Raw genomic sequence first — 22,177 nt, forward strand, 5'->3', positions numbered from 1 at the left:
CACCGATGTCCGTCGCACCAGAAGAGCATTGCGTTTGGTCTCAGTGGAACCAAATGTAGAAGTTCTCTTAAGTCTGAATGTCCAGAAAGTTCAGCTTGTCCTCCGTCCTCCCTAGATATCTGACTCGGGGATTGAACCCACAACCTTCCAGCCCCCAAATCAGCTTCTCTAATCTGTGACCATGGCTTGATGCGTACCAGGGGGTTAAAAGTTGGGGTGTAATTCGTACCCATTCTTCACAGTACAGGCGTCACGGTTGGGATACATGGTACTAGACAGTGCGGTAGGATGGACAAAGGTGGTGTAGAACCAAAATTCACAAGTGCAGGTTCCACCCGGAAGCCTGTTAGCAAGTAGCAAGTGGATTTGCATGGTATTGTGGGAACTGTAGTGGATTTACTATGGTAACCCTTATCTCGCTACTATGTTTGGAAGTAAAGCTACTGAAAATAGACAGGTATTTCCGATATTCTGTCCTTTTCAACTCATGAAACCATGATGAACGGGGCAAGGACAGCCTGTCGCTGTTGTTAGACAGTTGCCTGCTGTTTGTGAGTCAAACTTGCTACACTACAGGCCCTAGCAGCTACCTCAGGGTGGCGCTATACAGCACTAGGTGAAACAAACTGTAGCTTGGACTACCTAGGAAACCTGGATTAGCCAGGTTAGCTTCATGATTGATGCTTTTTAGGTCTCGTGAGGAACCGTACCTCTACACCTCTAGTTCATAGTCTGCTGTTGTTTCTTCTTTACCATATTTCTTTTGCATTTTTTCCATATATTGTCTCAAGACTTTCAACCAGCTCTTAAAAACAGCTGTACAAAAAAAATCAAGTGCCTTATTTCTTATTGAGAGCAGCAGAAGCGAGTGTGTCGTGGGACTGGCAGCACCTGGTGCACTCTGCTGCTTCCTGCTTCTGGGGCATCGTATGGAAACTCCGCTGCTTGAAGATGATGGGAGTTGACAGGAAGCAGGCGGGGTCCCTCGTAATGAAGCTCCGACTAGGCAGGAGGGGTGGCCTTGTAGTGGCTGTGCTCCATGAAGGCTGGCCTGCTAATTCAGAAGTGCTGTCATGCAGTAAAGACCAAGCATTAAGGGCTTGGGAAAACAGGTGGCCACACCATTTTTTGTACCATCCAGGTCAAAAAAGTCAGCTGAGATACCTATTTTACAATGTCCTGTGTTTTGCAGGGTGCTCGTATGCAAGCCCATGGGTGGAAGGTCCAGTCGCTTGCTTTGCTGAAATTCCTGAGGACCTTAATGGACTGTTGAAATAAGAATTTAGCTCCATAGACGTTTGTTATCTATATTTCAAATGCATTTGCCCTGTTTTTCTTCCTCAGTGCCCACGCTTGGTTGATGGGAGCCCCTCCGCTTCAAGCCAGCTTGACAGATATGGGACGTGACTATTTGACTTTAATAAAGCAGAGGGGAGTATCTCACTCTGAGAAGCGACAGGGAATTGGAAGCGTGAGATTCGATCATTCTAGCTTGAGAGAGGCCGTGCCGAGAACAGCGGGCAATGTCAATGTGTCACAACAGGCTAGATTACATTTCTATTCTACTTCCCTCATCACCGAATCAGTCACTCGCACACATTTGTCCTTTGTGCATCGTGGAGAGTAGAAAAATGAATGCTTAATTGCAAAATGTTAACAGTGCTAATGGTGGGTTCAGTGAAAGATAGTAAAAAGCATGTTTTATTATTATCCCGGTTGCACTGGATCACTCCTCCAGCAGCACTGCATCTGAATAATGTCATTATCATTGTAGTTAAAGGAGCACTAGTCAGGAAACCCATCCTCTAGAAGTTCAGAAGGTGAACACAACACCAGAACCATTCTTAATTCTTAGCCATGAACGCAAAGCATGCCTCCAGATCTCCTTTTTTTTAGAGACTCATCTTCTAACTCATCTTCTGAGTATAGTGGTGTTGTTTGGTCATAGCAGCCATCAAACTCCCATGCCTGAGGGGCGTGATGATGTCAGCATTTCCCCCCACCGATATGTGGAGCTGCCCACTATGACATTTACCTTCATGACCCACTAATATTACTTAGTAATGAGCTCCCATGAGTTGATCAGTCACTACCAGTGTTAGGATCTTTTGGTGCAGTTGGAACTGTAGTATTTTTATTCTATTTCTATTCAGATTTTACAGACTTGTCCAGGACGAACGTCGCTAACGTTCTTCTCCCAACTTCATCCCCTTCACTTGTGATAATTCTCTCCATTTTGGAAAAGCACTTCCAGCGATAACTCCTGTTCAACACTTGTCCTGTGGAGAGGTTGTTGGGTGGCACAGCTTGTTATTTTGCGCGCTGCTTTCTTCATGTATACCAAACAAACAAGGGGGTGGAGAAATAGGGTGCTTAAGAGGAATCTGAGGGAGCTTTTTCTTGCCACTCTCACCCTTGACTTGCTCAAAGGAGGCTTCGGCCTGGATTTCTGTAAAGCAGCTTTGTGATTGCGTTCGTTGTGAAAATTGCTCTATAAATAAATTTGAATCAAATCTAATTGACAGGAGAGCTAATGTTTCTTCTTTTGGCGCTGTACAGAGAATGGCAAAGATTCCAGCTCCCTCAGGAAATGAAACTCTCCTGTCCACATACATTCAATTACATGTTGAACATCCTAGTAGTAACATCTCTAATATCCATATGTGGATGTTTCTCATTCCAGCCGAAAAATTGACTCATCTCGCTTTGAAACATGTCAAACTTTTCCCTTGAAATTAATGAGACATCTGATTTAATAATGCAGCAATGAGTCCCTGCTGATTTCATAAATGACTAAAAGGTATTCAGAGCTGTAACATTCATGCTTACACACAAAGGTTACTCCATTAACCTGTTAGAGCATCCTTGATAGCTGCGTTTGCTGGGTTCCTCAGATCTGTGGCTCATGTTTCCTCACATCTACCCAACATGCCCAGCACTGCCTGACCATTCAGGGGCATCCAGTCATTTTTTTTTAAAGCCTAATCGAACTGAACTGTGCTAGCCAGCTGAAAAGCAAGCGTCAATTTCAACGGTATTCAATCCTCACAGTAAAATTTGAGCGAGTCCCGATATCGGATTAATTCTGATGGTCCGAAAAAAGTTAACTCTCCGTGCTTTTTCACATAGGTGAGTGGTGGACTTGAGCGGTGCATTCCAATGAGTGTATGGTCAGACGAGGGGGAAAATTAGACCCTGGGCATGTATGATTTGCATTTAAATGGATTCATTGTGTACAGATGGCGTGACGGGCAGCGGCCGCACTATCAAATTGTTTTCTCTGGAAGGAAATTGGGAGTCAGGATTTAATTTTGCTCCTTCCATAGACGGCCACATCAAAAGCTTTAGTGGACGGTTTCGGCGTCTGCGATTTCTGCGGCGCGGTAATGACGACTCTGTGTGATGTGTATCTAAACAAGGCCAAAGGAACTATATTACTAATAATCACCTCTTATTGGGACATAATGCTCAAGATGGGCTGTTGTTGTCTCCTCTTTATAAGAGCTCCGGCTCTCTCTTTATTTCTGTATGCATTCTGAAAGGAGACTGATTGTTACCATGACAGCAGTAATAAAAAAAAAAAGGGGGCGGGGGGGGGGTTTGCTCACCATATGACCTTTGCACTTCTGGGGGATGAAGCAAAACGTCATTGTCGTGTTCTCTGAAACGTGGTCGCTGTTTTTGAATGATTTTTAACGAGTTCGATTAGAGATGCACGGCTATCCTTGTAGAATGAGATGTCACCCCTTAAAACAGCTTTGGTAATACAAGGTTGCTTGTCAGGTTTATTCGGATACTTTGTGCGCACCAGATGGGCTTCCTTGTTGTTACGCGTGCAGTTTCAGCTGCACACCACTTGGGACGAGGGCTCCTGGAAATATGGCGTCTGTCAAATGCCAGATCGGAATATGGTGCACTTCCTTTGTTTCGATTCAGTTCACAACCATCCTGCTGGGTTGAGGAAGCGGAGCTAAGCGAGGCGGCACTGCTGCTTACTGCAAAGGAAGGCACGCAACTGTCCTTTTTGGCTGTTTTTGGATCACATTGTGTCCATGTGTTGATAGATTTCCACCATAAGATACCTTTTGGCAGCTCCGCAGACGGCCTCTCATCGCCAGGACGCATGGAAGGCTGGCCCATTGCCGAGGGTTGGGCAGGGCGATCTTGGTACCCACTCAGAGAGCCCTGCCAGAGCACAAACAGCTCAGTGCACCCCTGGATTATCCCACTCCCCTATGGCAGCACCTTAAGTCAAGGCCTTGGTTCAAAGCGTCTTGGGTAGGGATGGCTCCTGTCCCCTTCTGTGCCTCAGTGGGAACACACGACTTGGGAGGATTCTGTTTGGGTCTACCTTGGAGGCGAACCAATTACGGCTCTCTCTTGGCATGTCTTGACCAGGTAGCCTGTGGTGCTCTGGTGTTGAGGCCTTGCTGATTAAATATATGCCTTTTCTATGGCAGGCGTTGTCTCCAGAGAGCAAGAAGGAACGTTCTGGAGGATGGGTCATCTTGTAAGTCTCAGGCCTGAGCTTTGGTCAAGCATTGAAGACGCAAGACCTTGAAGGCTGAGACAAGCCAGGGGCCTCAAGGTCTCCTCAGTCCTCTGCACTAAGGGCTTCTCTGATGGGAACTTTTCCCAAGTTTAATTGACCTGCTTCGCCAACCGTCCCACGGCACTGATCCTAAGGAGAGATTAGCATCCCTCACCGTTTCTGTCCGCTTCCCAGAACATCCCCCTCGCAGCGCCTCTCCAACCTATTGCTCCGGTCACATGCTGCTAGCGCTGCCTCTGTCTTTTTGAGGTCGATGCCCACTTCGAGGGCAACGCTCAGCGCAGACCTTTGAGCTCGATGGCAAGCTGATGCCAATATTCAGGCTCTTTGATGCCTTCTGATAGGAGTCAGGAATTACATGAATGAATCATCAGGAGCTCAAAGAGGAGCTAGTGCGAGCGCTTTTCGGAAGATCGGGCTGACATCAGAGAGCTCGTTTTCTCTTCCTTTCCGTCAACACAGCCTGTTAATCATTAGGTGGCACCCAGGGATGAAAAAGCAACAGCAGTGTGGCCGTTGATGAAAGGGGATGGGGATGCATGGCTGATTCGTCTTCTGCATTGAGAGACGGGGGGAGGTGGTGGAAGGAAACGGTTCATTACCGCGTCGCTCTTAAACTGCCGTCAACTAACTTTAATGCATGTTCCTGTTTAAGACCTGCCTGTCAGGGCCCATCTTGGTCCCGAGGAAGCCTGTGACTGCACATGGCAAAGGCAGAGTTGTGAGAAAAACAAGCAATCGCCTTCCCCTCTTCACCCCCCCACACTGCCTGTTCCTCAGTCATCACCATAACAACACCTGCCTGCGGTGTGCATTTTGATTGGGTCGAGCTGCCACATTCCTGCTCAGCATGCTGGGAAATAGCCCTTTGATGTAGCAGGTTTGTCAAGCAGTGTTACACAGGCACTGAAATGGAAAAAGTTTCTATTTGTCTGTGGACTCTGCCCTCTGCCCTGTGTGGACAGGTCAGTTTAGCATCGTCCTACAGAAACGCATTCCTGATGTCACCAGTACAGGTAAAATTCTTATTAATACCTGATAAACAACCCGATGCATATGACCCCATGACTCACCTGGGCCTATTTCACTAGCTTGAACCCTTTTAAAAGCTGTGGGTGGTGTTGAATTCCCTATGCCACTGCTTTCAACCTTACCGTAGTGGTCTGAGTAGGGTCGGGCGGCTTAACTAGCTCGGCTACAGCTCCACCAAGTATCAGGCAGCCCAGAGCAGCTGCTGGGAGGAGTGGAATTGCGAAATGAGAGGCCGGTTCTCCTGGGTGTGGACTCGTAGCCGGCTATCTAGGCTTAGATAAGTTAGCTAGCAGACTAAACACCTCAGCACAGACTGTGTTCCAGCTTACCGAGGCTGAAATCCCACCTGTGTACAACAGGATAAAGCCTCATATCTGAGAGCGAGAGCCTCCCTGAGTCGAAGGAATGGTCTAAGGAGACTTGCAACTATGGTGGGTTTGTTTTTTCCCACCTATTTTCAGAGCTTGACATGACCAATCGGTGTGGCTCTCGTTAATGAGCTTATATGGCCATGTGCTAGATGGACACAACAGAAATTGGAGATACCGTCCTCATTTTTAGAGACCGTTATACCGTTACTGCCCAAGCCTAATGGCTAGAATACTACTACCCATCAAAGTGGCTGTAGGTTTCAGCAAGTACAATTAGATCCCTACAGTTCAAACTAAAACTGACCCTAAAACCTCAATTTGGACGGATACCCACCCTAGAGTATGGTGCCAGTTTACGTATTTTACAATTGCTTCGCAAGACGACATCTCTGTGGAGCAATTATAGCCTTGCGGTACTGTTGTTATCTCCCGGTGTTGCACTTCACACTTCGGGTGCATTAGCCAGGGCCTCTCTGCCTTAGAATCCATACAGAAATGCTAATGGCATAACATGCACAATTAAGTCTTCCCTTCGGAAGCAAGCCTCTGATCCTGGACAATGTGGGTGGGGGTGGCAGTGTTGTTTTGGCCACCAGCCTACAACTGTAGTGTGACAGGGCAGGACAGAGAGTGTGAAAGGTAAACAGTCAAGCATGGCCTCCCTTGTAAAGCTCTCAGTTAACCTCGTAACAGGTTCTGCGAAGCAGTACCATAGTACTGTCACTGCTACGATGCCAAGATAGCGTGTAGCTGGTGACAAAGCGGGTGGCACTCGTGGTCTTCCATTGAGCCTCATTTCACCCTTTCCCCCATTCGAGGCATTTTGTCCCTCCTCAGGGGGGGACGGTATTTTAACCACGTTGTGTTTGAGCAAGGGCGTTCGCAAGAGTGTGTGTGTGTGTGTGTGTTAAGGAGAGGGATCTGAAATGGGTGACCTTTGAGACAATCAGAGGTGCCCTGGGACGATCAAATGGCCGCACGTCGGGCCCACATCCAGTCTGGTGCTGAGGTTGCCTGCGGATTACATTGATCCCCTGAAACAATGGGGTCCACCGCACGCATTGTGTGGGCATTAATAAATAACGGCAAGCAAATGAGCTCCCCATTCACACCAGAATGCATGGAGGAGACAAACGGCAGGAAGTCCTGCGCTTTTAGGGCTCTTTAAGCAGCCACACTGGGACACTTTCGGAGTATACTAATAGCCGTTGTCTTTCCTCCCTCTCTTATTTATACGTGTGCTGAATCCAGGTTAATTCGGCACTCTGCTGGTGAGCGGCTCTTCCATCTGTCCACGGACAAGAGGGTTTGTAGGGCAGTAAAGCGAGGCCCTTTCTGGAGAGCGCTCTTCGAGTTGGCCCTCTTGGCAACCGTGGCCGCTAATGCATCGGTGCCTATTAAGGTTTTAGCGAGAAGCAAAGAAGGAAAGTGGGAGGCAAAAAATATTCATCAAATCCAGAAGAGAAGCAGGAGAAGTTCTTAGGAATAGAGTCGGTTCTTTTATTGAAAATGATGGGATTATAGGGCAAGACCTGCTTCAGCACGCAGGTTTAGAGGAGGCTCGCAAAGTCGGTGGCAGAGAGTGCGAGCAAATCAAGCACGCAGCTGGAGACTGTGTTATACAGAGGCATGAAAATGACTGCTGATGCCTGTCAAGAACATCGACCTCTCCGTATGAACGCTCTCCAAGAGCAGAGACGGGTTTTAGATGGAGCAGATACTCTTGCCATGCGAGGACGGAACGGCAGCCAGGGAGCCTGAATCATGCCTTTTTCGCCGGGATCTGTACCAGCAAGTTGGAACACAAAGGCGTAATTAAAATTCTTTTTCTAGCAAGTCTCGGAAGATTTTCTTTTTTGGCTGATGACTGCGACCCAAAGGCTGGCTGGCAGTGCTCGTAGGATCCCACCGCTTGCTGCTGCTGCTGCGGCTGCTGCTGCTGCCTCTTCTTCCAGTTCTGCTGAGTTTTATTGTTGCGGTTGCTATTTTCATTACTTTTATCATCTTTTCCCACGCATCCCCTTTTTTTCGGGCCCGGCACGAGAACAAGGAACGAGCCAGAGAATGAAGGAGAGAGTGAGAGAAGGAGGCGAGGAACAGGGAGAGGGAAGGGAAGGAGAGCACCCTGGTGTGCTTCTTCTACATTTCCCTTCTTGTTCGACATGCTGATTAGAGCGGATTGTGACACAAAGCGAGAATTTCATTTCGTTTCCACGGAGATTTCAAGCTCTCTCTTTCTCTCTCTCTCTCTCTCTCCGACCTCTTCTAATGCCCCCATCACTTCCACCACCATCACCAACATCACCTGCCCCACTGCAGTCGTTCAGACCGCTCGCCCAAGCCCCCTGCCCTAACCCGACCCTTAGCCCCAGTCCTTCTGATCCCGTGATCTTGTGATCCTGTGAATTGGGAGCTGGAGTGCACTAGCAGCCCTGCTTGCCCCCTCCGAGAGCCGAAACAGAAGCAAGGGCTGCTTTCCTGATTAGGCATGCAGAGTGCAAGGCAGAGGCTTCTAAATGAATCTCAAGCATTCTGCTATTTTCTCTCTCTGAATGGGGCTGTCAGGGTGTGTACTTCTCTGCTGCTTGTGTGTGTATGTGTCTGTATGTGTGTGTGTTTGTGTGCACGTAAGGGCCTCTGTACTCCAGTCTAGGTAATTGTGAGTTCACCAAGCTGCGAAGGCATCGAGCGTAGCCGACTCTTCCCCTAACCTCCCTGCTGCACGGAGAGACACTCTGCGGGAACGGGGGGGGGGTGAGGGGGGGGAAAGGGAGTCAAAAATGCAAGCTGAATCTAATCAATTTGGCCTGTTTGTTTATTTATTTCTGCTCCACTGCAATGCAAACACACTATTTCCCAGCTCAGGCTGTGAGAATAGTACTGCTGGCGGTAATGTTGCAGTGCAGAGAGCGTCATTCATCCTCAAACGGGCGATGCGTTTAAAACGGCTCCGGACCGGATGGTGTAGGATGGTTTACATACATCATTGCACCCTCAATGCAACTTCCTTAGCGTTAGCAGGTTCTCGGAGCGCTTTGTAACTTGGCTGCTCCACATTAGCGGCGAGCAGAGAGGGGAAAAAAACAGCACTTGAAGGACAAGCTGAAAATGTTGCTTTACTTTAAGCCTCTTTTTTCCGGGGCTGGCAGTGCGAAGAAAAAAAAAGACGAAGGGGTGGGTGGGGGGTTCGGAGGGGGTTAGAAGAGTGAGCGAGCGAAATGGTCTCTCATATTGGAATGGCTGAGTATGAAAGCCCTCGCTTCCCCCTCCCCCAGTCCCCACAGTCCATAGAAAACGATAAAAGGCAAAGGGAGAAATAAGAAAGGGGCAGTGGAATGGAATATAAAATATTTAGAGTGCCTCCTCTTTCAGTGGTGGGAGTGTGAACTGTACTTATCTCTTGCTTTGGATTGTGTGTGTGTGAGTGAGTGTGTGTGTGTGTGTGTATGTGTGTGTGTGTGTGTATTTTCTTCTCTTTTTTTTTCCTACAGAGAAGTGGGTGGAGTAAAACAGAGAGAGAGAGAGAGAGAGAGAGAAAGACAGGGAGGAGGAGAGAGGGAGAGATGGAGAGGGACATGATAAGGACAGATCTGTAGCTTGTGAGACAAGCAGGCTTTCAGAAAAGCAATGGAGTACGGATGCAGTTCGGGGGTTTGTTTTCAAGGACAAAGCAAAGGGCAGAACGCTCTGATTCGTTTCCGGCTCCTCCCGCAGCAGATACCGGAGAAGAAGGCTGAGCCAATTACTAAACGCACCAAAAACAATCAGTAAACACTCCGTAATTTCGGCGTTTCAATTTCCGTCTCTCTGAGAGTTCTCTGAATAGCTTCAGGAGCCTGCTATACTTTTACCCCGGCTGCTCCAGAAGCACTCCTGCAGAAGCACTCCTGCAGAAGCACTCCAGCAGAAGCACTCCAGCAGAAGCACTCCAGCAGAAGCACTCCTGCAGAAGCAGTCCTTACAAGATGCCTTTTGCTGTTACATGTGAAAATACACAGAGCCTAGGCATATAGCATCACGTCGTGAATGGCCGTAATTAGCATGTCTGTGCACGGAAATAAAGTTGCAAAAGCAAAGCCCGCGTGAAAGCAGAGCTCTCGCGACAGCGCTGTGCGACAGCCTGCAGTGGTCATAAGCTCTCTCAGGCGCGAGAAAGCGAAAATACTAAAGAATCAAAACAGTAGATTAACTCCGAACGGTGCCCTCGGCTTTGGTGCCCTTCAAGTTGTCTGCAGATACAGAAACACTGTGTTTTTTCTTTTTTTCATCTTCATCTTTCCTAACCTTCGCTTTCTCCCCCCCCCCCCCAACCCCCCTCCCCACCCACCCCCCTTCCTCTCTCTGTGACAGAAGCTGGCGGTAAGAAGTTGTCCTGTGGGGACACCAGCCAAGCCCCTCTCTCTCATCAAGCCGCCCAGCCAGAGCATAGCCATCTCCGTGGTGCCGGCCAAGGCTCCCGTTTCCATGGTGACCGCACACATTAACGGACAAAAGGCGGCGAGCTCTGAGGCGCTGCAGACGTCCCCCATCAACCTCCAAACGGCCAACCGAGCGGCAGTCGTCGGCACGCAGCCCCTCAGCCGGAGAACGGGGGAGCTGTGCCACTCACAGGTACACACAAATGCACACACACACACAAACACATATAACTCACAACACACACACACACACACACACACACAAACACATATAACTCACAACACACACACACACACAAGACGCCTGAGAAGCACATTACCAGTCAAAAGTTTGGACAACTTATATTTTAGAGTAACAGCAAAGACTCAAGTCTTTGGGGGTCTAAACTTTTTTATCCTGGGGGGCCAAAATGCAATATTGGTGGTGGGCCAGGGGCCAAACTGATATACTGTAGACGTAAATAAAGTAGGTTTTCAAACATTACATTTTGTTTTTATAAATGATGATCAATCTTCAGCACTTTAATCCAAGACTAGGCTACTCCAGCTCAGAGAATCTGGACCTGTACAGTACCAGTCAAAAGTTTGGACACATTGCTTGAATGTGTGCTGATCATCATCTTAAAATGCTTAAAATGCAAATGCTTGGGTGACCATATTTCTGTTTTAAAAAAAAAGACACTGGGTGGTATCCAACATAGCAAGAATGTGATGGGTGAGGGGGCCTAGATTGTAGGAGCGTGGCAGTGTTTGTGTGTGTGTGTGTTAGGGTAGAAATACCCCTTGAACCCTGCAGCTATAGTTAATGATGTTAATGTTATTGTTATTGTTAATAGCTAAAGACCAGTAAATAGCTTTAATTGCCTTAGAGGACCCAATCAGGTCCTTTTAGTTCAACTTATAACTTATAACTATAACAAGGCCTATTTGAAACCCCTCCAGCCACAACATCCTAACTACGGTGGATACCCCTGTGCCCCCAGTGTCCTCTTTATTAATAAAAATGAATAATTAAAAATAATAATAATGACAGTCATACTTGCATTTGGATCATATGTTTTTAGGATGATGATCAACTCATATTCAAGCTGGTGTGTCCAAACTTTTGATGGTACTGTTGGTACGTTGGAATTAGGGTTTCCAGCAGGCAGAATCAGACCCCACTGGAAATTACTTTATTAACGTGAAGCAGAAGCCATGGTTTATGGTTTATGGTTCACATCATGGTTTAGATATCTTGGTACAACACCCCCCCCACACCACCCCAAATGCATAGTGCTCTGTTTATGTACCTTCATTTGGAACAGTTTTTAGTTGCTAACGGCTAACAGCCTAAGCTTTCCAGGTGGAACGAGTGCGGTCATTGTGAGGTCATTTATCAGTACTGGATGTCCTAATGCATGTACCCGTACACCCCTAGTCTTCACTGTTCGCCTTTGGGATCAGATTTCAAGTGTTTACCCAAAACTCATCAGATCAGTGACGTAGCTTCAGCGATCCAGGGTGAGGAACGTGGATCTTCAGTGTTTTTAATGTATCATACGGGCAAGGTGACGAAAACAAGGAGGTCTTTAAGCTGGAACAAAGGGAACAGCCTCACAGCTGCGTTTGGAGAACAGCAGTGACGCTGAGCAGTCACACGGTGAGCTCAGCTCGGCACATGATGATCTCATCTTGTGATAAACGTGTGTGAAAAGCTTTCCTGGTAGAACATGCAGGCATTTGTGAGGCTACAGGCCTCACAGACATCCAATTATCTTATATACGGGATACAGTATGAGAGGATACACAAACACAATGGATGAATAATGTGGACATTTGTGGGTTTATAGATATTTATAATTATATCATATAATATATGATATAATTATGTAATATTAGCCATTTATGAGATCAGCATTTTTATCTGGCAGTGTTTGCACTGAACTAGTGCTTTATAGCGCCCTCTTGAGGTAGCTAATACAGCCTGTGGTGTGTTAATTAAACAGTACAGTGTGAAGGGTGAAGGTTAGCATGTTCAGTGTTGTGTCCACTCACAGCCACCCTAAACACGTCGTCCAACACATCGTCCGACACATCGTCCGACACACTGTCCTCGTCCGATCCATCATGATGTCATGAGCTGCATTTTAAGTTTACACCTTAATGTTTAGAAAAGGCATGCATGCTTGTGGAATTATCGTATTTACCCTAATAGCATTAGGGTAAATACACCCATTACCCCCCCTAGTCAGTGCCGTTACGGGGTGGTATGTAACACACAAACAAGTAACCTGCATACAGCTCTTCAAAAAATAAATCAAACTATTTATTAGCTGTTTCAGGAATAAATGTTTTTATACGTCGCTGCCGTTACGGGGTGGTACGTATCACTGATGAGTGATGAGACGCTTATTTTTAACACAGTGTTATATGATCAAAGCAGAAGGAGACATTAGATAGAAGAGCTTCCATTCAGTCTGGGCTCCGCTGTCTCCACAAAAACTCCATTGATTATGTCGTGTAGCTGCCGTTTCCTTCCACAGGACTACCTTCCTCCTGTACTGCAGGAACTTGCAGGGATGGACGGGGTGTCGATTGATTTTTCAGGAAACACTAGGAGCCGGGTCGCCTTCAGTCTTTCAGAGCGCGAGTGTTTTATAAGCACAATTTAAAACTGTACTCAGCCACAGCAGCTTTAGAAGAACTTAGAAGAACACTGCACTCCGGCGCTCCTGCTGGGAAGCAGCTATTTCCAGTAATGTGGTGAAGCCTTCGTTATATCACATGAGCAGGTGTGTGTGTGTGTGTGAGGCCCCTTATTCATAAAATCACATTCCGTTTTAATGAGCTAGAGCCGGAGCTTCGGCTCGCAGCGCTTAAGAGGAGAACTGCGGCAACACAGAACCTGAAGGTAACATACTATCATCACAAAGGGATTGTGGTGGATGACAAATCTGGGACGGATGACAAATCTCTCCCTTTTTTTATTTCCTTTAAAGCAGATGCGGCTGCACGTCGCTATTACCATCACATGGGGTTTGACGTGGCTCAGCGAATGCAGGCGAACTTTGCTTTCAAGCGAACGCCAAAAACGATAAGCCTGAGAACGTGAATTCAGCAAAAGAGTGGATGCCCGACTGGCTCATGATAGACCCATGTTTCATCAATGTGTCACTCACTGGGGGCGACGGCCGTGCCTCGGTGCTTTCGCATGAGTAGACAGAACCCCTCCACCTCCTCCTCTTCCTCCTCCTCCTATTTCTCCGCCTCCTCCTCCCTATCCCAGCCTGCCTCTGTCTTTGCCACCCCAACCCCCCCCTCCCCGTTTTGAATGTGTCAGGTTGAGGGAGAGTGTATGTATGTATGAATGTGGGGGGCGGGGAGGCAGAGGGGTCAGGCAGCAGGATTGGTTTACTGCTCTTTATGGCTGTGGCTGTGCTGTTTAGTGCTGCTTTCAGCCACCCCCAGCTGCCAGTGCTCAGAGCTGGTTAGAAAGGACAGGCCCGGGACACAAGCTTCCAAAAGAACTGCTGGATGATGTGTCTTCCATCTTCTGCAGAAGATCCCATTCATTTGCATCTGGTCTAAAGACGCTGAATAAATAGCATCTTCCCTTTCTGGAAGGCTGGTTTCAATCAAGGCTGTGGACGGTTCCCATTGCCTGTAGTTGGAAGAAAAGCACAACAGTGGCCTTTCCTCTCTGGAGAAGCCACACAGATGCTGTCTCCTGGATGGTCTTCCATCTGCATACCATCAGGCCTTTGCAACAGGTCCAGAACATGGTCTTCAATGTTCCAAAGCTCAGCCGTGTAACTCTGTAAATCTGAGTAAATCTGCCCATCAGACTTAAAACCCTGACTCTGGCCTGCAAAGCCTACGAAGGTGGACCAGCCCCTACATGATGTTGGTAATGGTCAAGCTTCAGGTACGGCTTAGCTTGACCCACCATCCTTCAGGATGTTTGGCAGCAAGGTGTTGGAACGAACGCCCCCTGGAAGTCTGGACAGCAAAGCCAGCAAAGTCTTTTTTGAAGACTGCATCTTTTTTTGCAGGAGTGCTTAATTCAGCACTGGACAGCACCACCCATGTTCTCCATCTCTGGACTGTTAGGCCAAATGTACTGTTCTTTGTAGAACCCTAAATTCTTTTATTTGTTCTTTCCGAGCCTGTAGAACCTTTATTTCCAAGTGTGTTCACACTAGATATGGAAACCTGAGTGTCTGAGTGAACAGTAAAGCACTTCTGTAAGTCGCTCTGGATAAGAGCGCCCGCTAAAAGCCATAAATGTAAATGTAAAGACAACACAGCCCACTCAGAAACCTTGGTTTCATTAGCTTGGCGCGAACTTCAGTATCAGCCATGATACGATGGCCTCTGGGAAATAAAGCAGTGTTGGATTTGAACACAGCTCAGCGCTGCTCAGAGCCACCGAAACACTCAAAACACGGCACTCCAGAATCACAATCAGATGGCCAGCAATCCGAGGCCATTTTGTTGGGCAGTTGGAAGGAGTGGGTGAGGTGATGCTTTGGGGACAGGCCACCTGGCCAGTAATTTGGAGACTGATAATGAGGTGTAAGTGGCCCGAGCCCATGCATGGGTGCACGCATTAGGAGCATTGTTCCAGAGCACAAGTGTTTTTTAGGGGGGATTGGCGACAGCAGGTTGATTGAGGTCAACTAAAAACACAGCAGGGTTTGACTAGGTGCTACTCTTGCACTGTGGCTGTACGTCGAAAAAGCCACATGCACGGCTTATATGGCCTAAGGGAGGTTATTGTACTGGATCACTGCATTGTCTTTAGCATATTAGCATGTTAGCTTGGGGCTTATGCACTGTATTACATCAGACACATCTTTAATTTCAGCTACGCTATCCAAATGTCCAAATGTTTGTGGACACCCCTTCTAATGAATACATTTAGCTACTTGCCACATGGACACAGATGTGCAGATGCACTCTCCAGGAAACTCCGGCATGAGCAAAGCAGCAGTAAAATGGGCCAAATCCAAAATATGCATTATTTCATTTCCATAAAAGGAAAAGATGTGTGTTTCATTCTAAGGCAAATTAACAGGGTGGTAAAACGGCTTGTTTTACACATCAACAAATAATCTAATATTATACACAGATCAGCCATAACATTAGCACCATCTGCCTCATATTGAGTAGGTCCCCCACAGGTGTGCCGCCACAGCAGATCTGACCTGTTGAGGCATTTGAGGACTCCACAACATCTCTGAAGGCGTCCTGCTGTGGTATCTGTGGCACCAAGACTAACTAGACTAACATTAGCAGCAGATCCTTTAATAAGTCCTGTAAGCTGTGAGGTGGGCATGGGGGCCTCCATTAGCATCAGCGAGCCTTAGGTGCTCACCGGGTGTCCTTTCTTGGAGCACTTTGGGAAGGTACCTGATGTTTTTGATATGTTCTGATGGCCCAGTCATCTAGAACCTCACAATTTCTTACGTTTGTCCATCCTTCAAGAACTGACTGTTCACTACAGTCCCACTGTAGATGAAGATAATCAGTGTTTTTCACTTCACCAGTCAGTGGTGCTAATGTTATGGCTGCAAAACTAGAAAATCAGCCACCCTGAACAGTTTAAAGGCCGTTACTTAGTCTTGAAGTTTTAGTAGAGCAGTAAAGAGGGACAGTACGAACCCACAAGCTGTATTGGTTAATTAGTGAGTGGAAAAGTGTAGGAATTTGATATGCGTAGGGCGGCTGAGCTGTTCCTTTAGCGAGAGTGCTTGCCCTTTTTCTTTATGGCTTCTTCCTGATAGGTTTATTAAGCAGTCTTTATCCGCTTTAAACAACAGCCAAGGTCATCTCTGTCTACCGTCGGCCAGCCTGTCAGAGCGGCGGCATGACGAGCAGGACACATAGCATTTAAAGTGGCAGCGGTTGGCACGGCCTGTACTGCACTTTCTCTCGGCGGTTTTAATTACAGTGGTGGCGAGAGCGTGGCGCTACCTTTCAATTAGTCTCCCTTTTTTTTACGTCCAGATAAGCGTTCCTGAGCATGTATGTACACATGCATATTCAGCAGCTTTCCACTAAGGCCTCCCCATGCATTCCACAGTGAAACGCCCATAAACACAGCTGGGATCTACTGGCACCTACAGGCCTGCCCATGGTAGCCTGACTGAGTTAGTGAGCGGAGGCTACGGCTAAAGGCTCCTCGGGGGAACGCTTCAAACTGCTGGCCTTGCAGTAAACGAGCGAGACGGGCACCGTGCCTATGCCAGCGCCCGTTCGCCGAGCCAGCGAGCGCCAGTCCACACTCCCCGCTAATGTGCTCCCACATGCGAGCTACACAGCTAGCGGCGAGCGCTAATTGAATTGCCCAGCGCCTACACGTTCACAGACGGGCCGGTGCAGGCAGGGCCGGTCTGATGTCATGCTCTGACTCTGCTCTGTCGCCTTTCCAGAAGGTCTCAGGTTTGCTTGGCTCAAATATTCAGCCATATTCAGCCATAACATTAGCACCAATGATGGGTGAAAGGTGCTAATGTGACGGTCTAGACAACGTCAGGGTCAGAACATCTCTTCAGTTCAAAACTTCAGGCAGGTCTTGAGTGAGTGAGTCTTCCTGGTATGCAGCGGTCAGTACCAGTATCTGTGAACCAGCCACTAAGTCATGGACATCATTGATGGCTCATTGATGCTCATCGGGGCCCCGTCTCACAATTTACAGCTTAGTCTTGGGGCAGGATTCCTTCAGAGGTCCTGTGGCGTCCAAGCATCGAACGGTCAGATCTGTTGTGGAGACACAAGAGGGGCCTGCTCACTACTGTTAGGCAGCTGGTGCTAATGTTATGGCTGAGTCCATTTGAGGACTGTCCCTTTAAGCTGAGCAGACCTGCTGGAGATTTTCTTCACTCTGTGCATTCAGTGCAATCACAGCGACTTCACACATCTGTGAAGTCATCTCTGGCCGTGTGGGTGTGTGTATGCCTGTGTGTGTGTGTGTGTGTGTGCGCGCTAGGGTTAGGTGTTTTTCCTAGTGAATCGTTTAGTCAGAGAAAGCTCAGGACAGTCCCACAGCGCTGGCAGATCGGTCCTAGTCCTAATCTTTTCACCAGCAGGAGCAGAACCGAGTCAAACGCAGATCCAGCCGAACAGCCCTGCTCACAGCTGTATGCTCTCTCTCTCTCTCTCTCTCTCTCTCTCACACTCTCGCTCTCTTGCCTGCTCGCAGTTCAGCAGTCCTTTCATCCAGCTGCATCTGCCTCTAGTATTCTCTTTCCTGCTATAAAAGTTTCATCCCGAGATGTGATTTCCATTCAGGCCCACCTGCTGGAGATGAGGGGGGTGGAAGCGAGGGTGCTCGTCTGGAGCATTTATTTTTTTGGTCGCTCACTTTGCCCCCAAGTGGCCTTGCATGGTATTGTAGCCCATAGGAAATACAGAGGACTGTCTGCTCAGTACTGCTCCCAGGGTCGTCGAGCTGCACTGTGCAGGGGAGTGTTTTAAATTGAAACAAATATTTGACTTATTTATATATATATATATATATATATATATATATATTTTTTTTTTTTTTTTTTTTTTTTTTATTTAATGCTTAAAAAGTCAATTAATTAAAGAAAAAAACACATTTAGGGGGGTAGTGTGTGATCTAGTCTTCTGGCTGTCCAGACTATCAGAAATCGATGCTGTATAGAAATGGCAGAAATTGGATTTTGGAGATGGAGATTTTGGAGATACAAGGTTTGTGCATATCAACACTGATTTCATTTGAAATCTTACCAACTTTACTGAAGTCCATCCCAGTCCACAAGACCTCGTCACCCGTCCACTGATCAGTGCTGGATGTAACACTAATCTTATGAGTTCATAGATTAAGAAACTTCAAACGCTCTTTGATCTCTGCGAACATTAAAGTATTATGGCATTAAAGGTGCCAAAGAATGCTTTTATCCACTATTTGTAGTGGTTGTTTGATGTATGAATAGTAAGCGTGTGACTTTGTTCGGGGTGATAAAGGCACCAGACGTGCATACAAGCCTTTTTACCACCCTGTTATTCTACGAAACAATGAAAGAGCAGGTGTCCCAATACTTTTGTCCATTTATCTTATAGCTCCCATTATTCAGCAATACCAAGGTAAATACATTTTTTTCCATTCTAGGGCTACTTTGAATGAAAAACAGGTAGCGATAGCTTTCCAGCTAACTGCTTTGGTGATCACAAGCACATAAAAAACAGTAGTCGAACACTGCTATTTAAACGTCCCAGTCAGGAATACCAGTACCAGCTTGTGCAGTGAAGCTATTGCTCATATATTCACTCTGCAGCCTCAACAGGTTCAACAGCCCAAAGAAATGCTTTTCAGCAAGTGCAGCCTATTTAAATAATAATGCACAAAAATGGAGCTTCTTGTAAGTAGGCCTGAGCCAGCATTGGCATTCAATAAGTTTTTAAAGCTTCTAGGAGATTTGTTTAGAGAAATGCGCATGTTATCATCTCTAAAATGGGATCTCTGGGGTAGGAGCGTAATTTATAGCAGTAATAACGGGGATAGCATGTGCTACAAACCTAAACAGTGATGAATTCAGACAGCCCTCGTGACGTGAGCTATTGGAAAGCGCTGAGATTCATTTTTATGAAAAGCATGGCTGCACCGCATCCCTCCTCGCCGCACAAAGTCGATGAGCTAGCACCCATAAGAGGCATTAGGGCGACGCTACGCTATTGCTCAGGAAGATCTAAATCTCATTCACTTACATCTGAAGTGGACCTCAATGGGATGCCGTAAGCCGCATGTTGGACTATATTTTGTGGAGTAATCAGTCCTTCGGAGAGCTGAGCAGTAGTGGGAGCACGCCGAGTCCAGTCTAGCTGCAGGTGCTGTGTGGTGGATGCTGTCAGTATATCCTAGAGTCTGAGTAAGAGGACAGTGTCATATGTTACTTTACCTTCAGCCACTACATTTCCCATCCTCCCCGGCTGCCACTTCCTTTTCCCAAAATGAGCCGAGCCACAGAAGAATCTCGTCAGGAGGTGGCATCCATGTGCTGTGGGTTGTAAGGATGCCAGACCATCCACGATGGCAAGGACTGAAAGCTGGAGGGAGGCTGCTCCTGGTCCGCCCAGACCTCGGCCTGTTGGTTGACCTCTTATAGACAGTTATACAATATACAATGCATGTCCAAATGTTTGTGGACACCCCTTCTAATGAATGCATTCCTCTAGTCCCTATAGAAGTAGCAGTAGAAGTACTGCCAATAGAATAGGACTCCCTAATGCCAGACCAGGCGTGGGCTATAGAGGGGTATATATAAAGCCCCTCAGCATTGAGGAGCTGAGGAGCTGTGGAGCAGTGGAGGAGCTGTGTTCTCTGGAATGATGGATGGTAGAGTTGGGGATGATGAGGTGGGGGAGTTAGTGACCACACTAGGTCAGCTCTTGTGGCTGGATGCACTCAAATCCTCACAGCAATGCTCCTCCAAAATCTAGTAGAAAGCCGCCTTCTTCTTCTTCTTCCCTGGACAGTAGAAACAGTCACTCCAATAAAGGCCTGGAAACTCTTGGATGTCGGCGTCGGCCCACAGCCTCCCCCATCAGCGCACCCCTACTATACACGCCTTTTTGGGTTCCCAGCATGATCAGGTAGAAAATGGCAAGTACACTACAAAAGAGCACACTGAGACACGGGGCATGAATCTTTGATTGATTTTTGGAGTGTCATCCTGAATTCCTCAGTTTCAGTCCCCCTAAACGGCCCCCCCACTGAAGCAGCCCGTCCCAGGATGACATCGCACGGTATAGGGACAAAGCGAAAGTCACACGAAACCAGAAAATACTGTCAGATCCAATTTCATCATTCAAAGTGGCTCTTTTATGCAGCCATGTTCTTTGAGTCTGCTTCCTTGATGAGCTGTCAGGGTCTCCCTGTCACAGCGGAAAACCGCAGCTCAAGGGGAGCGAGAGGAGGCCCGGCTTTACGCAGAGAGACAGGGAGGTGTGCGTGGAAGCTTGGCCGGGACGAGCGAGCCTTTCATCCTGAAAGCAAGGGAGCGACAGAAACAAGAGAGGGCCTTCGTACAAGAGAAATGTGTCTGTTAAAGCTCTCTCGCTCTCTCTCTCCTCCACACACACACACACACACACACTTCTCTCTCCAGTTTCTTTTCCCTCTCTGGTTCCCTGCTGCGTCTGTATTTCCCCCAAGCTTGCAACTAATACATGAGACAACATGGCAGGAAAGATAACAAAATCTGAGACAAAGCAGTGTCCTGCACTCCACTCCTCTCCACTCCTCCACCCCACTCCTCTCCACTCCTCCACCCCTCCACTCCTCCACCCCCTTCCCTCCGTCCCTCGCTTTCAGTTTAAACAGATGAGCCACCCGCCTCAGCTCACTCCCCGCACTTGTACAATGCACACAGATTTAAAAGCATGTCTTACTGCTAGGCAGGATTGATACACTAAATGGACAAAAGTATTGGGACACCTGCTCATTCATTGTAGTCTGGGTATTAAGGCTATTAAAAAGAGTAGATCCTGCTTTTGCTGGAGCAACTGGATTTGATTGCATTCAGCGACAGTCGTGTTAGTGAGGTCAGGATGTTGGATGGTGATCAACTCCCCAACTCATCCCAGAAGTACTGGATGGAGCTCCACCATCCATCTTTCCAGAGAACACAGCTCTTCCACTGCTCCACAGCTCAATGCTGGGGGGCTTTATATATATATATATATACCCCTCTAGCCAACACCTGATGATACAGGTTCATAAAGTGTTGATCTGCTCCAGAGAGTCCTATTCTATTGGCAGTGCTTCTCTACAAGGACTAGACAAGCTGTAGTGTGTGTATGTGCAGCAATGGGTGCAACTTAAATTAGCTGAATGCGTTCAATAGAAGGGGTGTCCACAAACATTTGGACATATTGTGTAGTTTATATATTATACTGGATATAGTGCAAATAATGTAATACTAGAACTCAGTTTTTACTCTTACTCTGCTCTATCATAAGAAGAAGGCGGGGCTACACTTAGGAATGGAGTGATTGACAGATTGACTGCATTGGCTGGAGGAGAGCGGTTGTCTGCAGCAGGACCTGCATGGCGTCCTTTCTGTTCAGTACATGGAGCTGAGCTGAGCTGTAGAGGAACTTTTACTGTTGGAGCACTGTTCCTCTTACCGGACAGACTGGGAATCTGGGGGGAAGCTCAGTGAAGACGGTCTGAGACACTCAGGCTTGGTCTGAGAGAAGGGAGCAGGTCTAGCAAATAAGTGGTTGACGATTTGATGGCGGACAGCTTTGGCTTCATTGGTTAAAACATCATAAGTTATTAAGGCCCAGTCAGACTGGAATAAAGATATTTGATAAAGAATATATATTAAAATGTATATATTTATATATTTAAAGGGCTTTTGCACTGCTGGGTCCGAACAGCACAACACCTCAGCCGATGAGAAGCCGAAGTGTATTTTTGGCTAAGTAAGGCAACACCCAAGGCCAGGGTAAAATGTCAGCGCCTGAAAGCCTAATGCGTGCCTGCTGAAAAGGTTTTACAATTCTGAAAGCAGGAGCAGAAAAATAAGGCTAAACGCTCCTCTATTTTTCCCCCTCTTGACAGGCCGCGAAGGAGCGAGGGGGGGGAGGGCCGGGGGCCGAGGGGGGCCGATGAAAGAAACACTTAAATTCTTCTTCTTCTTATCCTCCCTCTTATCCCTGTTTCCCCTCCATTCCACCCCCTACGAAATTAGGTCCAGGGTCCAGTCCACTGGCCTTTATTCTGGCAAGGGTGGGGTTGGGGGGTGGGGGGGTGCGGTTCAGATAGAAGATGCTCATACCTGGATGGAACG

The 22,177-nt window shown here is 47.4% G+C and overlaps 1 protein-coding gene across 3 annotated transcripts in view; it reads left to right on the forward strand.

The window, feature by feature from the left end:
• The window catches only part of phf21b (PHD finger protein 21B), a 99,397-nt gene that overhangs the window by 58,370 nt on the left and 18,850 nt on the right, over positions 1-22,177 (forward strand). Inside the window, exons 1-2 of one of the 3 annotated variants that reach the window (XM_072674013.1) lie at positions 8,515-8,521; positions 10,306-10,566. In XM_072674013.1, coding sequence (XP_072530114.1) covers positions 10,420-10,566 — 147 coding nt within the window. In that variant the 5' untranslated portion in view covers positions 8,515-8,521; positions 10,306-10,419. Of the gene's footprint in view, positions 1-8,514; positions 8,522-10,305; positions 10,567-22,177 lie in introns of those variants that run through there. The other 2 variants (XM_072674011.1, XM_072674012.1) reach the window with 2 other exon arrangements.

Source organism: Salminus brasiliensis, chromosome 2 (genome assembly GCF_030463535.1).
Source record: "Salminus brasiliensis chromosome 2, fSalBra1.hap2, whole genome shotgun sequence".
Taxonomy (NCBI): Eukaryota; Metazoa; Chordata; class Actinopteri; order Characiformes; family Bryconidae; genus Salminus; species Salminus brasiliensis.